Source organism: Chenopodium album, chromosome 10 (genome assembly GCF_948465745.1).
Source record: "Chenopodium album chromosome 10, dcCheAlbu1.1, whole genome shotgun sequence".
NCBI classification, from domain to species: Eukaryota; Viridiplantae; Streptophyta; class Magnoliopsida; order Caryophyllales; family Amaranthaceae; genus Chenopodium; species Chenopodium album.
In genome coordinates, this window is record NC_137843.1 from 51,536,849 (window position 1) to 51,553,181 (window position 16,333).

General features: G+C 32.7%; 1 protein-coding gene across 1 annotated transcript; it reads left to right on the forward strand.

The window, feature by feature from the left end:
• Nucleotides 1-81: 81 nt before the first annotated feature.
• Nucleotides 82-1,332, forward strand: LOC145565360 (protein FAR-RED IMPAIRED RESPONSE 1-like). The gene is made up of 2 exons (XM_081625395.1): nucleotides 82-788; nucleotides 831-1,332. The coding sequence occupies exons 1-2, from the start codon at nucleotides 82-84 to the stop codon at nucleotides 1,330-1,332; spliced, it is 1,209 nt and encodes a 402-aa protein (XP_081481521.1).
• Nucleotides 1,333-16,333: the final 15,001 nt, after the last annotated feature.

Below are 16,333 nucleotides of genomic sequence, written 5' to 3' on the forward strand. Positions count from 1 at the left end.
TGGTAGGTGGGTGTTTTCAACATGGATTGATGCTATAGGGGGAATCCTCTCATGACAATCTTGACTAATCAAGACACGACAATGCGCAAAGCATTGAAGGAGGTTATGTCACAAACAAGGCATAGATGGTGTCTTTGGCATATCACTGAAAAGTTTGACAGCAAGTTAGGCAAGTGTAAAGGGTATTCTGAATTTAAAGATGAGCTGAAGAATATAATATATGATAGTTTAAGTATGGAGGAGTTTGAATTAAGGTGGAAGCAGTTCATAGCACAATATAAGTTGGAGAGTAACATATGGTTGGCTATATTGAATTCGGAGCGGGAAATGTGGATTTCTGTGGCCATGAAGCACATGTTTTGGGCTAGAATGAAGACCACGCAGAGGTTGGAAAGCATTCACAATTTTTTTGATGAATTTTTCGATAAGAATACTAGACTTTGCGACTTTGCTGAGAGGTATGTGAGGGTTATGGAACACCCGGTGGATGTAGAGAGGTTGGCTGATGGGAATTCTGTTGTTTACCTTCGTGGCTTAGTGACAAATTTCAAGATTGAAGAGATGTTTAGGAATGTTTACACAGATGCGAAATTCGTGGAAGTATTACGAGAGTGCAAAAGGTTGATGTATTGTAATTGTATCAGCACAAAAGTGCTTGGATCTGGGTTGTTTGAGCACTTAATTAAGGACAGAGTTTATGTTTGTAGTGAGTTTGATAAGAAGGAAAAGCCGGTAAATAGGTGGAGATTTTACCGGGTTTTGTATAGTTCACAAACCGAAGAAGTAGAGTGTGAATGAAATATGTTTGAATGCAGTGGGATTCTTTGCAGGCATTGCATCAATGCTCTTGAAGTGCAACATGTACCTGATGTGCCTAAGAAGTACATCTTGGATAGGTGGCGTAAAGATATTTACCGCAAGCATAGTAGAGTGAAGGTTGCATACCATGATATTTCTAAGACTGCAGAAGTCCTTCGTTACGACAAGATGATGATTGCATTTGAGCCTATTTCCTGCCTTGCTGGTGAGACATATGAGGCGTTCAAAATGGTAATTGCAGGGCTCAAAGAGCTAGAGACGAAGGTTAAGAAGATTATTAAACCTGGTCTTCCATTGAGTAGTGTTGGTGAGACAAGGACTAAGAGCACACCACACAGTGTGAACAAGGCAATGTGTGATACTGTAGCTTCTACTCCTTCTTCTGTTGGTATGAATGTTGTTTTAGGGGATGCTCCTGTGGGAAATACAGTTAAAAACCTGCCACAACCAACTTTAGGTGGCATTAAGGATCCACCTACCAAAAGGGGTCTTGGTTTTGTGAGATCTTGTTAGGTTTATGACCACATTTGAGGAAGTGAGTAGACAAAAAGAAGCACGGAAGAAACACTATGATGAAAAGAGGACAGAGCAAAACAAAGAAAACATGCTGCAACAGAACAGTTAAGTGATCAAGGGGTAGCAAGGAAAATTGTCTTCGATCACCTCCTAGGACCAAATAGTCAGGTAATCATAAGTAGATCCATGTGATCAGTGGTATGTAATTATTGGCAAGTAATCATAAGTAGGTCCATGGAAAGTTATATCTAATGTGTGCACGTGTTCTTATGTATTGTTCAGCGAAGATACGGTGGGAAACTACTTGATTTCAACGGGATGTGATTACTCAGAAGAACCGATGTTCGAGGATTAGCTGATCCAACGCAATGGTATTCAGTGGGGTTGATGAAAATGCGTCGCTATGAATTCATGAAAAAATGGGGACGGTTGGGCCTGTTGGCTTGTTGTAGGAAATATTTCAAGTCACCAACTTTGAGCCCCACTGTGATCATGCATTTAAGCATGGTGGCGTCCAAAGGGAAGAAAGCTAGAGCAAAAGAGTTGCCAACAAGTTTTAGGAACTTGTAAACCGTTCACGAGGTGAAGGTTACACCCCTTCATGATCACAGAGATTGCTAACTCCGTAGTGGTCCCGAACCATGACTGGATATTTAGGGATGAAGGTACAAATCCAACCTTAAAGAGATTGAACCTGCCCTAAATAGGCCTCTACTTTGTTCTTCTCATATTCATGTGCGCTTTCCAATTAACATACAATCATTAAATTAATCCTAAACTTGTTTAATCTATGTTGATTGATTATAAATGCATAAATCTACTATTAGTTATCACTTGAATTAAAATCATATTAGCCTAAAATCAAATTATTAATTATCTTATTAAGCGTGATTTCATATACAAATTCCCTTTAATCCTGCAAGAGAGGGCGTGATCAAGCAATAACAATAATAACATCAAGCAACATAATATTATTGACACAACAAATCATCATCATCAAAGTATAATATTATTAGCAAGATCCTAGACATGATACTAGCATGATTAATAACAAATCCTAACATGTCACTAAACAATAAAAATCAAAGCTTTATCCTAAACATGATGCTAGAAAGCAATAAATGCATCCTAACATGATACTAGGAATTAATAAAATAATCTAAGCATGATTTCTATATCAAAAGAATAATTAAGCAATTAAATTACTTACTTTGATGTCTCGTATCTCTTTTTATCAAAACAATACACGCGTTAGTAACTTCAATGAAAATATTAAATCAAACAATTAAAGAATAATATAAATTTGGGACTAAACCCTCAGAACTATCAACCTTTCACGTCGAGGTCTAAAGAAACTTCGAGCTTGGTTATGTGTGTCTAAGTTTCATGATAGACGTATGGTGTATTTTGAAAAGGCTAGGCTTAGAAATCAAGAGGGAAAGAAAAAATAAACTTTAGCTTAGAGAGAGAAAAGAGATGATGATTCTGGGTGATTGTTGGTTCATAAAAACGGAGAAAATCGTCCTAATTTATAGAGAAAAACGATCGAAAATAACTAGAAAAGAGTCATAATTTGAATTGGATTAATATTCCTTTTATCGCGTGGCGATAGATTTATCGTGTCGCGATGGCTCTATCGCAACGCGATAAAATCATCGCGGCGCCATAAAACAGTTTTTTGCGGATTTTGTTTTTATCATAACTTTTGATCCAAAAAACCAAATAAAACAAATAATATGTCGTTGGAAAGATCTTGAAGTCTACTTTCCAACCCAATTAGAGTTAAATTAAAATATTTTGTATAATAAAATATATGACCAAAATAGTGGAAGGGTATCAGTTTTGGATAGAGTTTCGTATTTCTTTTATATCTTTTTCGTTATACCTCGAAATTAATATTATAATATATAATTGGAAATATAATTTCAAGGGCTATAAAACTATAAAATATTTGGATAAAATTATGAGTCACGAAAATCATATCTGAATTATCTTTAAACGTCTTTCAATTCGAATATAATTAGGACTTTCAAAAAGAGGAGTTTTATTCAATTTCAAACTCTTTAGTCTTATCTTTTCAAAATGGATAGATTAGAAACTTCTAGAAACTTATAGAAACTCCTAATAAATCCTAATTATTTTAGAAATATAATTAAAATTAATGGACCCTCCACATGATCATTGGCCGAATATAAAGCTCAGTTTATGCCCTATTTAGTATTTTGACCATAACTTTCTCGTTATAACTCAGAATTGAGCTTATAATATATCGTTGGAAAGGTATTTTCAAACCCTATCCAACTACATAATTATTGGACCTATATTATGGATCAAACTAAACTGCATTGGACGTTTTTTATAAATAGGATACGAAACGAACAATTTTCGAAATACAAAATGAATTATTTTTATTAAAAACATTTTAGAAAACAGAAGAATTCACGAGACTCTTCAACATTTCACCTTACTCGATATCAATGACGTGAAAGGTATTCATCACCAGGTTTGGTTTTTGGGGAGACACAATCAAGTGTCTACACTTTTATGAATGTAATGGACTTTTTTTTCAATGGTTGTCCTTATTATGTTATGGCTTTATAATGGACTTTTTATTTTGTGGGTGTTTATTGAAGAGTGAGTTTAACTTTGTTTTAAATAGTCTAACTTTGTTTTAAATAGTCTAACTTTCTTATAAATACTTTAAATAGTTACTAAAACTTATACGCACTTACTCATTTTATGTAATTTAAATTGTATTACTTGTATATATATTACGATTGACAACTATACATTATAAATAGGCACATGCTAAAAACCCAAGCCAATATAAAAGACAAAGGGAAAAAGTACAAATATAATCAGTTGCAATATTAAAGACTTATTATTGTATTCATTGAATCACCATTAGTGCGATTTATTATTGTGCAATTACCAAGGAGTTACAAACAATTAGATTATATATTATTATAGAGATTATTATGCTACATGAATAGTTGTTCATTTATAAAAATATTATCATAGAGAGGTTATGCCTCGGCGATGCCTCAATGTCATGCCTCAATTTAAATAAGAAATATATTTTACAGTATTATTTGTGACTAGTAAGACCGTTAATGACATATATTGTATTTTTAACAGTTTTTAAAATCGTTATGACACTTTCTGTTATTAATTAGATTTATCATTAATTAGTGGTCAAAATGAACATTTTTACTGTCATTTCCATGTTATCTTTGAAAAACTGCAAAGCGTCAACACTTGGCAATCCCATGTTTGACGAAGGTATTCCCACGTTTAACGAAATGGCTTGTTCACATAATAATTTCAGTGGTCATCCGTTGATTTTGGCATTCCCCATGTTATAAAGTTTTAGTTATTGTTTGTATATCGAAAATCTTGTTTACTATTTTAATGATAGATTCACTGTTCGGAAAACTATTTGCGTTGCATTTTTCGACGAGAGTAACTCATGGGCTCTCTATAAATACACACTTTTCATTTTCTTATTTCATCACTGTAGACACCAAAAATGTCTCCCCAAAACCAAACCCGATGATGAACAACCTTTCACCGCCATTATTGATCGGGTTGAGTATTTAACCTTTGGAGTGCTTAATCCATATTTCCATTCAATACATTTTATAAACCAACTCAATTCTTAGCCCATTTTGCTAAACCATAACTTATTTTCACTTTTCGTGTCCACATCACAAAACCGAGAGAAACTGATTTTGTGACCTAATAATTTTGATTTAATTATTTTTTGGTTGGATAGGCCTTTCAATAAGCTTTCCAACGATATATCATAAGCCAAATTCCAATTTAAACTCGGCCATATCTTAAAATCTACAAATGATTTTGACCTGATTCCAATTGGGTTGGAAAGTAGACTTGATAAGATTTCTAATGATATATTATATGCTTTATTCCGAGTTACAGATCAAAAGTTATCATAGTTTTAAAAACGCGTAAAAAACTGGAATTACCGCGCAACAGCTAAAATGCCGCGTCACGGCAAAAGCTGATGTGGCACGGTGCATATTGCCGTGACACGGTATATTTCATCGTCTCACGGAGCTTTTTCCGTGTATTTTTCGAGTTTTCTCACTCGTTTATGAATTTTCCGTGTTTTCTCCGCGTACACAACTGCACGTGCTTTATCATTTTAGGGAAAAATAGTGCACCGTGACACGACAATCTGTACCGTGTCACGGCACCCACAGCCGTGTCGCGGCAGACACTGCCGTGTCACGGTTCCCCAAAATTAGGGTTTTATCTTTTTAGGGTTCCGTGTGTTCCCTCTACTCATTTCCCCTATAAATACGACCCTCATTTCTGCAGTTTGGGGCATCAAGTAATCTCTATTCTCTCTTCTATGCTCTAGCCTAAACACTAGCCTACCTTATTCTTCCACAATACTTCCCTTAAGTACTCCAAGGAGTCCGTACTTTACCCGAGGTTCCATCCTTAAACCAAGGCGTGATAGGTAGAACTGTTTGAGGGTTTGCCCCCAAATCAACTTTATTTAATTTAATTTTAATTATTGTTTTATTGATTTCCTTGAAGTTACTAACGTGTTTATTATTTTGTAGTTGCAAGCAAACAAAATCTAAGTAAGGAATCATGTTCCTTTTATTTCTATTATTTTTCTAACGATTTTTATTATGTTTGTCATATATTAATTGTTGGATTATTGTTGAATTGCTTCCGATATTAATGTTGATTTTATTATATTTATTGATCACCATATTGCATGTTTAAAGGGAATATGTAATTGAAAATCACGCCTAATAAGATAATTTGGACAACCGGCTTAGGTTCCTTTTTAATCTTGTTGTTTAATCGAAGTGATCACAAATATTTTAGAATTATATGTTGCATTAATATTCAACCAATTTATCCTAATAATAGTTTGGAGTAAATTGAATCTTGGTTTGCATGCCTTTGAGATCGCAAGGAATACTTTTCTCTATAAGAATCGAGTAGAGGCCATTACGGGCGAATGTGACTCCATGAATCACTTCGTACCATCATCCCCGATCCTCTTTTCGTGGTTCCGAACCATATGGAGTTAGTAATCTCATGGATTATGAATGGGGTGTAACCTTCACGGGTCAATCATTGTTGCCTATCGTTGTTCCTTTATCGTCGTTGCCTTTTATGATCCGTGAACGGTTTACAAGTTCCTTAAAAACTTGTTGGCGGCTCCTTACTTTCCTTGTCCCTAATCGTATTATATCAATTCCCACTTCTTATGAGTGCCAAGCATATTCACACATGCTTAACGTAGGCGCACTTCAAACGACGCCTACAATCACAACATTCTCTTTCTTCTAATTATCATTCTCTATCTTCTAATTATCATTCTCTTTCTTCACATTATTTCATCAAAAGTTCTTCTCAAAAATGGAGTATGAAGGTATGTTATTGTAGACACCTGTTTGTGTCTACCCAAAACCAAACCCAGTGATGAATATCTTTCACGTCATTTGATTATCGAACAAGGTGAAATGTGAAAGAGTCTCGTGATTCCTCTATTTTTAATAAAAATACTTCTTTTTGTTTTCGAAAACATTCTTTTTCGTACCTTATTTATGAAAATGTCCAATCCAATTTAGTTTGATCCATGATATGGGTCCAATAATAGAGTCATTGGATAGGGGCTCAAAAAGAGCTTTCCAACGATATATTATAAGCCCAATTCTGATAAATAAAGAGGAAGTTATGGCCCAAATATTAAATTGGATATTAAATGAGTTTTATGGGTTTTATGGGTGACCCAATGATCAAGTGGAGGGTCCATTAATTATCATTCCTAAAGTCATTATGAATTACTTTAATTTTCTAGAATTATCTAGAAGGTTATTTTAAATTCTAAAGAGATTAGGATTAATAAGTATATTTTATTTGATTTTGAAAAGATAAAGGAATTTATTTGGAATAAAACAAGTGTCTTAAGGATTAAATCTGATTTAATAAAAGATAAGTACGGACTCTACTTAGCCAAATTCAATTGGAAGAAGGACTCCGTACGAATTTTATCGTACAACATCTATCGCGTCGCGATAAGGACCATTGTGTTGCAATGGCGTTGTCGCGTCGCGATGGAACCAGTTTTACTCCGAGTCAAATTCTAACTCTTTTCTATCGTTTACAGTCGTTTTCCCTATAAATAGGTTCTTTTTCCTCCATTTTTACTCATCAGTAATAACGAACAGCAATCAACAATCATCTATTCTTTTTCTCTCAAAGCTAGAAACTTATTCTTTCTCCCTCTTTCTAAGCTTTGCCTTTTCAAATACAACATTTGTCCAGCACGAGACTTAGACACACATAACCAAGCTCGAAGTTGCCTTCACCCTAGACGTGAAAGGTTGATAATTTCTGAGGGTTTGGTCCCAAATCCCTATTTTAATTATTTAAATCAATTGTTTGATTTAATATTTTATTATAGTTACTAACGTGTGTATTGTTTTGATAGAAAGAAATAAGAGGCAACAAAGTGAGTAATTTCATTGCTATATATCTTTAGAAAGCATGCTTAGATTATTTTAATTCCTAGTATCATGTTAGGATGTTTTTATTGCTTTCTAGTATCATGCTTAGGTTGCTTCCTATTTTCTTTTATCATGCTAGTATCATGTTAGGGCTAAAGCTTTGATCTTTATTGCTTAGTGACATGCTAGGATTTGTTATTAATCATGTTAGTATCATGCCAAGGATCTTGCTAATATTATGCTTTGATGGGATTGAATATTATTATGATGATGATGATTTGTTGTGTCAATATTATAATTATGTTGCTTGATGTTATTGTTATTGCTTGATCACACCCTCTCTTGCAGGTTTAAAGGGAATTTGTATTTGAAATCACGCTTAATAAGATAATTAATAATTTTATTTAGGCTAATGTGATTTTTAATTCAAATGATCGCCAATAATAGATTTTTTTGTGCATTAATATTCAACTAACATAGATTAAACAGGTTTAGGATTAATATATTGATTGTATGTTAGTCAGAAAGCGCACATGAATATGAGAAGAACAAAGTAGAGGCCTATTTAGGGCAGGTTCAATCTCTTTTAGGTTGAATTTGTACCTTTATCCCCGAATATCCAGTCATGGTTCCGGACCACTATGGAGTTAGCGATCTCATGGATCGTGAAGAGGTGTAACCTTCACCCCTTGAATGATTTACAAGTTCCTAAAACTTGTTGGCGACTCTTTTGCTCAAGCTTCCTTCCCTTTGGACGCCACCATGCTTAAGTGTATGATCACGGTGGGGCTCAAGTGTGAGATGCTTGAAATTATTCCCTATATTTATGCACTACTATAACATATAAGGACTACATAATCAACCGTCTAGTAAGTAATAATATGAATGTTTATTTCTATACTAACTTATTACATGGCGTTTAAGAATCAGATTATATTACTTTCATGTGATTAAGTTACGGTGTTCATTGTATAGCCGATCCCTGCTTATTGGAGACATTTACTTTGTCTATATACCAATGGAGTCAGAGTTAAGCGAGGTAAGAGCGGCTGTACATGGGATGTTACTCTTCTTGGGGCTGAAGTTCCATATAGCCGACTAGTGTTATTTAGGGAAGGATGGGATACATTTGTTACGGATAATGCCATTGTTGTCGGTAAGATTTTAAAGGAAAGTCTATTATACTGGAGGCCAAATTATACTTGCACCTAGTGTATTTACCAGCAACAACCCCAATGGCCAATGGTTCCTCACTAACAAATCACCTTGAATTTTTTAAGTTTAATTCACATTCCAGACCACCCTTTCAAGATGGCATTAGCATTTGAGTTAGAGTTAACCTCTTCCTCCTTATTACTTTCAACTACAGCATGGAGCTAATCTCCATTAAATTTGTTTTCATTGAACTCCTTCACAACATCCTCCTTATTAACCTCCTACACAACTTCCACACTGTCTTCTCTTAAACCTTCACCACCATTCACCTCATGTTCATTATCATCGCCCTCTTCATTAACTTGAGGATCCTCTTGAACACCCAATCAATCACCCCTCCTCATGTCCTGTGAAGCACCTCTCCTCTTGCCCTGTGAAGCATTCTCAGTCCTAACGTAAAATCAGTATAACTGTTCAGTATTTCACACTAAAAATAAAACTAGAGTGATAGATTCAGGATGCTACCCACCTTTACTTTGTTCAACCTTTTTCTTCACAACACACATCCCATCCGACAATTTCTACCTTCTATGCTTACCATTTTCACTCCCCTCTCCAACATCTACAGGCCGACCAGACGGCCGATCACACGCTACCTTTCTTTTCCTCTTACCATTTCGGGTCATTATCTCCAAATCAACTTCATCTACATCCAATGGGTCATTATCCCCTTCAACGCCCTTGTTCAGAACATTCTTCAACGCATTCAGCACCTAAGTCATGGAAATACCAGTCACATGTTAATTCACCACCTACAAACAGTTAAATTAACAAAACAAACACAAACACTTACATCTGCACAATCCTTGTTCCTCCTACCAGGCGATAAGTCAATAGCTTTAAATGGGTGCCAATGCCCATACGCCAAGCCATCCAAACACTACAGTAAATTTAATAATTAAATAACATAAGTTTAAATAGTAAATAATAAATAAACACAAACATATTTAAAACTCCCTAAACACTCACCCCACGTTTTCCAAAATCACCAGAATCAAGTTGATCATCAGTTTTTGCTTGTTCATCTCCTGCCTAGACCATACTTTAATCCTAGGAAACTCCCCCCACTTGAAGGGAATGCAATGAAGGTGGTCCAAATAAAACACCTGCAAATTAAAGATACAAATATCATATTCAAATATATTGGTTATAGTATAATTCACCTCAATTATGCTCATACGTACCGCCAAGAACAAAGTACAGCCACCACTACTCGTTGCGTTAACATCCCTTGCATTCCTCACATCAGAATAGAACCTTCTACTAAATTGCTCTAATGCTTTCATTAGCTCATCTAGAACAAACTCACACCAACTATACTACGATGCATGTCTGCCACTACAACACTGTTCAGCAACTTCTTCCTCAAATGTTGGCATGTTGAAGAACAAAGTACATTCAACACATACATCAAAAACACCTTCTTAAACTCACTTTCATCGATTCAAGGAGCCTCCAAATATTCAACAAGAGTCTTCCGAGTAATGCCTCTTGTCTCACATCGTGTAGTCGTACTATAGGTATCATATAGTCTTTCCACCAACTCTTGGTCCACTGGCTTTGTAGGTACAACTCTTGGACCATAGGGAAGACCCAACACCAAACGCACCTGAACTCCGTCCAATAGATATGATTTCCCATCAACAGTCAACAACCTCCTTGTACTAACATCAACTCTAGTACAAAGGTACAACGCCAATGTCCGTGGCAGACCAACACAATAAAACAAGGGCCCAAACCCCATCTCCCTAACTATACGCTTCTTTGTGTCGTTGAAGCTACGTAAAATCCTACCCATGGTCTCCACATGGTTGTTAACATTCATTGCTTTCACATTATAATTAAATAGCCATAATGAAATATTGCTATACAAAAACCAAGCTAAAATATGTGATTTTCATGCTATACCTTCTTCTCCCGAACCATTACACTCTTAACCGAAGCAATAACTGTCCCTGACTCTTTCACCATGCCTCATGTAGTTTTGGTATTATCCTGCATAAACATAAACACCACACTCACAAATTTTTCCAATCTTTTACAAACTAATCTCAACCATATGCACAACAAACAACTCACCACATAAACCTTGGGATCAACTTTACGTTTCCGTGATTTTGCTTTGCGTTTAGCCTTTTTCACCTGCATTAACCAACATTAACAACTTAAGACATACACTTATTAAATCTTCATCAGCTAAAACTCAAGCTCCAAAACTCAAGTTAAAATTAGATTACCTCATCACCACTGTTGTAACAAAGAGAAACATCTGCACTAGACGCAACACCATATGATTCTACCCTTTCCGATTCAACATCAGGTTCATACACAAAATCCAATTCCGACATTGTTCCAGAGGAAGAATATGAGGTTCTTAGAAATAATGAATCACCAGATTCATAAAATTTATCGATGGCTGATTTATGTCTTTCCCCAACTCCTTTACAACCACTCACACCAGCTTTCCCTTTGCCTCCTCCTTTAACATTAACACCCCTCAATCCACCATCACTCACACCAGCTTTCCAATAGCAACCTTTACTTTTACCACCACTAACATTTATGCCATTTCCCTTACCTAAACATCAATAAATTAATCATACTAAGCAATCTAATCAACCAGAATTCAAAAAATACAACAACCATTCAACAAGTTTTCAATTATTTCATCAATAAGCTTTCAATAAATTTATCCTAATCTTACTTCTAGATATCTCTACAAATCTCATAGCTATTAACCCATCTCTACAAGCATTCAAGGATTCATATTCTTCTTCACAAGCCCTTCAACTTATCAACATTCACCTAAATTAATAATAAACAAATACACTTCTGCCTCTACAACTAATCAACATTCAACTATGCCATCAATTAATCAACATTGGGTGTTTAACTGCATGCAATCACGTATTTAACTAAACAAATAAACTTCTGTGATATTAAACTATGCCATCAATTAATCGAATTCATACAATTCGTTGTTGGACTCCACTAAAAACCCAATTCCAATTAACCCAAGTTCGAAAAGTCGTCCTACTAATTATTCTAAGTATACATCAAAACAACTACCCCAATTACCCAATTACATTATCATACAACTACACTAAAAACCCTAATTATGAAAATTTAAAAAAATTCCAAGCTTCAACCACAATTGTTATCGCAAATTTGAAAAACCCTAATTACACAAATTATAAAATTTGCATTGACCTCTGCCTTTCATTGTAAATGACTAGGCTTTCTCGCTACACCCTGGTACTTCACGAGTAAGTCAATGAAGAAGAAGGCAGTTCATTGGAGGATGGGTCTGCTCTTACTCTTGCTCAACACGAAGCGGGAAAACGAGAAGATCAAAGAAGGTGAAACGGGGAACTCTTATTCAAACGGGTAACTTTGCTTTTATATGCGTATCAAGATGCGTATATTGTACTTGCATACACTTACTTAAATGCGAAATACTAATCTTGCCCCTGTGCAGGGCATAACACTGTGCAAGGTTGAGACTCGCTCGGTTTCCCATCAATTTTGTGATCATCAAAACATCAATACACCTAAAAATCTAAAAATTAAATGACAAATAAAAAATTAAAAATAAATAAATAAAACTTGCAATCCAATAAAATCGTGACAAGTGGTGCTCACTAATGTCTTGCCCACCTTGGCCAAAGGTCATGGGCAAAGCATTCCTCTCTCCAAAAATAGTGCCTTTTTAATTTTTTTAATACTCCCGCTGTTTTTTTTTTTAAATGCATCAGTTGACTTTTGCACTATTCACATGTCATATTTGACTTAATTTTTTTGTTATTATAAAATAAAAAATGTTATTAAATAATATATCATTAGATTCGTCACAATATCTGTACTTTTATAATATAACTAGATTAGTGCTCGTGCGATGCACGATATTAATAATCTATATTCCATGATTAATTGTGATATAATATTACGATGAGGCAACTTGTGTGGAACAAATGCAATGCATATTGAAAAATAAAATTAAAAGCCAAAAATTATTAAAACTACAATTGAGCTTAGAAAAAAAAATATATTATTGTTGATTAGTTGTGTTGAAAATATTTAAAAGTAATACTCACTCCGTTTTTAAATACTTGCTCCATTTCTCCTGAATATGTATGCCGATGCAAATCTTTAATCAATTATATCTTTAATTATTAATAAGTATAAATTCTAACAATTGAAAATTAATAATCTATTCATTGAGGCAATTCCAACAAGTGCCCATAAGACAATATTTTTTTTGTTATGTATAAATCAGAACATTAGTCAAAGTAAGATAAATAAATAGTGCAAAAAGTAGATTTGGAGTAAGTATTTAAAAACGGATGTAGTATATATTATATTACATTAATAATGCATATTATTCCCAATAAAATTAATAACTTGTAAAACAGACATCGAGAATGACAAGTGTCACATCCTGGTTTTGTTTTTTCCTCCAAAACTCCCCTTCCCTTTTTTACCATTTTTTTTATTATTAATATTTGATACTATAATAATATTATTCCAAATCTTTTATATTATCTTTATGACAAATATATTCCTTTTTATTTGGTGTTCATAATTATTCTATACACATTTACTTAAATAGTTATTCTAACTCCTTTCTAATATCTTTTAAACGGAGTATTATTAGATTTTGCCAAAAAATTAACAATTAAATTGATTCATATAATTGATGTTAAAGAAATTACTTTAAAACATCACTTAATTTTTCTTTTCAAATACCTCTAGCTAATATTTTATTTCAATTTCAACATAACTATATATTCAAATTAATTACAATTTTGTTTCTTAAATTTTACTACTACATATATATTTACACAAATCAAGGATTTATAGAAGGGCTATGTATAAGTATTAAATATACTCTAGAAAATTGTTTAAATTTAGAAAATCATGACAAAAACACACAAATTACACTGATTTACGCGTGTTTGTGTCATGAATTCCTAACTTAGAACAATTTTCTAGAGTAATTTTAATGCTTATGTGTAGCCCTAAGGGTTATGTATAGCATTACCCTTGAAAGACACGTCGAACGTAGTGACAATTGACATCTCCTTTTTTATATATATATATAAATATCTATTACCTACAAATAGCTTTTAAGACAAGAAACAAAAATGATCAAACTACAATGATTGGATAGCTTCAAACACATATTTTATAATAACAAAGAATGATAATATCATGTAAGTAAAGCATCAATCCATAAACAAAAAATGTAATAATATATATTAGTGTTTCCCAATTATAGATTGTCCTTGCCTATAATGATCTGAGTTGTATTTATTTCCATTGAAATGATTTTTTTAGATATAAAAGGTGATATATTATTTATAATTAATGTATTTATGTGTATGTTGTGCACTTTTACTAATAGTTTTAGTGGAAATTTTAGTTTGTTGTTTGATTAATTTTTTATGTTTATCAAAAATGCTTTTATAAATAAGTATTTACTAATAAGGTTACTAGCTTAGACCTGATTAAACCAAGCCCCACCTGAAAAAATCTCGGTTTGGCCAGTCTAAAAAATCTATTATCGTTAAATTTTTGCTTTGTTTATTAATATGTATTATGACAATGTTATTTCTATATATTTGATGTGTATGTTTTATCAAATTTTATTTTTTTGGATATAATTAAATTTCTTTAGAAAGTTAGACTTACCGTTTATGGCATAGGCCTTAAGCTAGTTATACAATTAATCTAGTGACTTTATGACTAAAGACTTATTACTAAAATCTACATTAAAACTATTAATACAACACACATGTAAATATATAAATTACAAATAATATATCACCTTATATCCAATAAAATAATTTCAATGGAAATAAATATATCACCATTGTATCCAATATATTTTTTGTATTAACTAAGACATTAATTTTTTTAATCATATATAATAAAAAAAAAATTGATTGATATTTTACATTTTCCTAGAATTAGACATATGGTATAGTTTTCGAACACAATATGTATTTTATAGTCATATTTAATACTCCATTAATCTAAAAAACAAAATATTAGAGATATTTGAAAAAAAATAGATTAGAGTGATATTTAAAGCAATTTCTTTAATATACTTATATGAATCAATTTTATTATTACTTTCAAAAAAATTCAATAATGCCCCGTTTAAAAGATGAGGCGATAATGATAGTTTCTTGTACCCGAACCACTGGCTCACTTTCTCTATAATTAAAAAAGAGTTGGAATAATATTTTTAGGTAAATGTGTATGGAAGAATTAAGAACAGGAAATAAAAAGGAATACATTTTATATAAAGATAATATATAAGATTTGGAATCAATAACCTAATACTAAAACAGACGCCGAGGGTGATACGTGTCACATTATGATGCTGATTTTTCCTCCAAAACTCCCCTTCCTTTTTTAACCAAATTTTTTAAAAATATTTGATACCACTAGTTTAGTTCCCGTGCGATCGGTTTAAAACAAATACATTATGAGATTTATTTATAATACGGAGAAAGAAAGTATTCTATTCCGCTAATTTTTTTGTATACATGGTAAGGAAATTACTTGTACAAAAAAATCACAAACAATTTTAAACATTGAAATATGAACATACTTGTAAGAAAAAAAAAGTACTCGATAGAGACAAAGGATAAAGCACATAGCATATGAAAGGTTTATTAGATTAAAAAAAAACAAAAATAAAAGTAAAAAAAATAATAAAATAAAAACTTATGACATCATCATAGCAAATTGGCGGGAAAATAATTTATGTCAGAGTGACATGTGTACAATTTGTAGAAGGGATGATGTCAGCAACATTTTTGTTTTAGTATCAGTTAAAATAATAGATTATAATAATATCATTCCAAATTTTTACATTATCTTTATGACAAAAATACTCCTTTTTATTTGGTGTTCATAATTTTTCCATACACATTTACCTAAATATTATTCCAACTCCTTTTTGATTATCTGATAAATGGAGTAGTATTAGATTTTGCTAAAAAAGTAAGACTCTGTGATAAAATTGATTCATATTATTGATGTTAAAGAAATTACTTAAAAGCATCACTTTTTTATTTTTTTTTTTTGTTAGATATAATTATTTAAAAAAAAAACTCAATAAGTCTTGTGTAAGGCGGGTATATGTTAATTTTATTGTAAGACGATCAATTTGAGGGTTACATTAACTATTTTTATGGTATAACTTTAACCCCTTAAAGGATAACTTTTAATTTGTCGTTGGTTTGAATTTTATTTTAAAGTATAATTTCTTATAG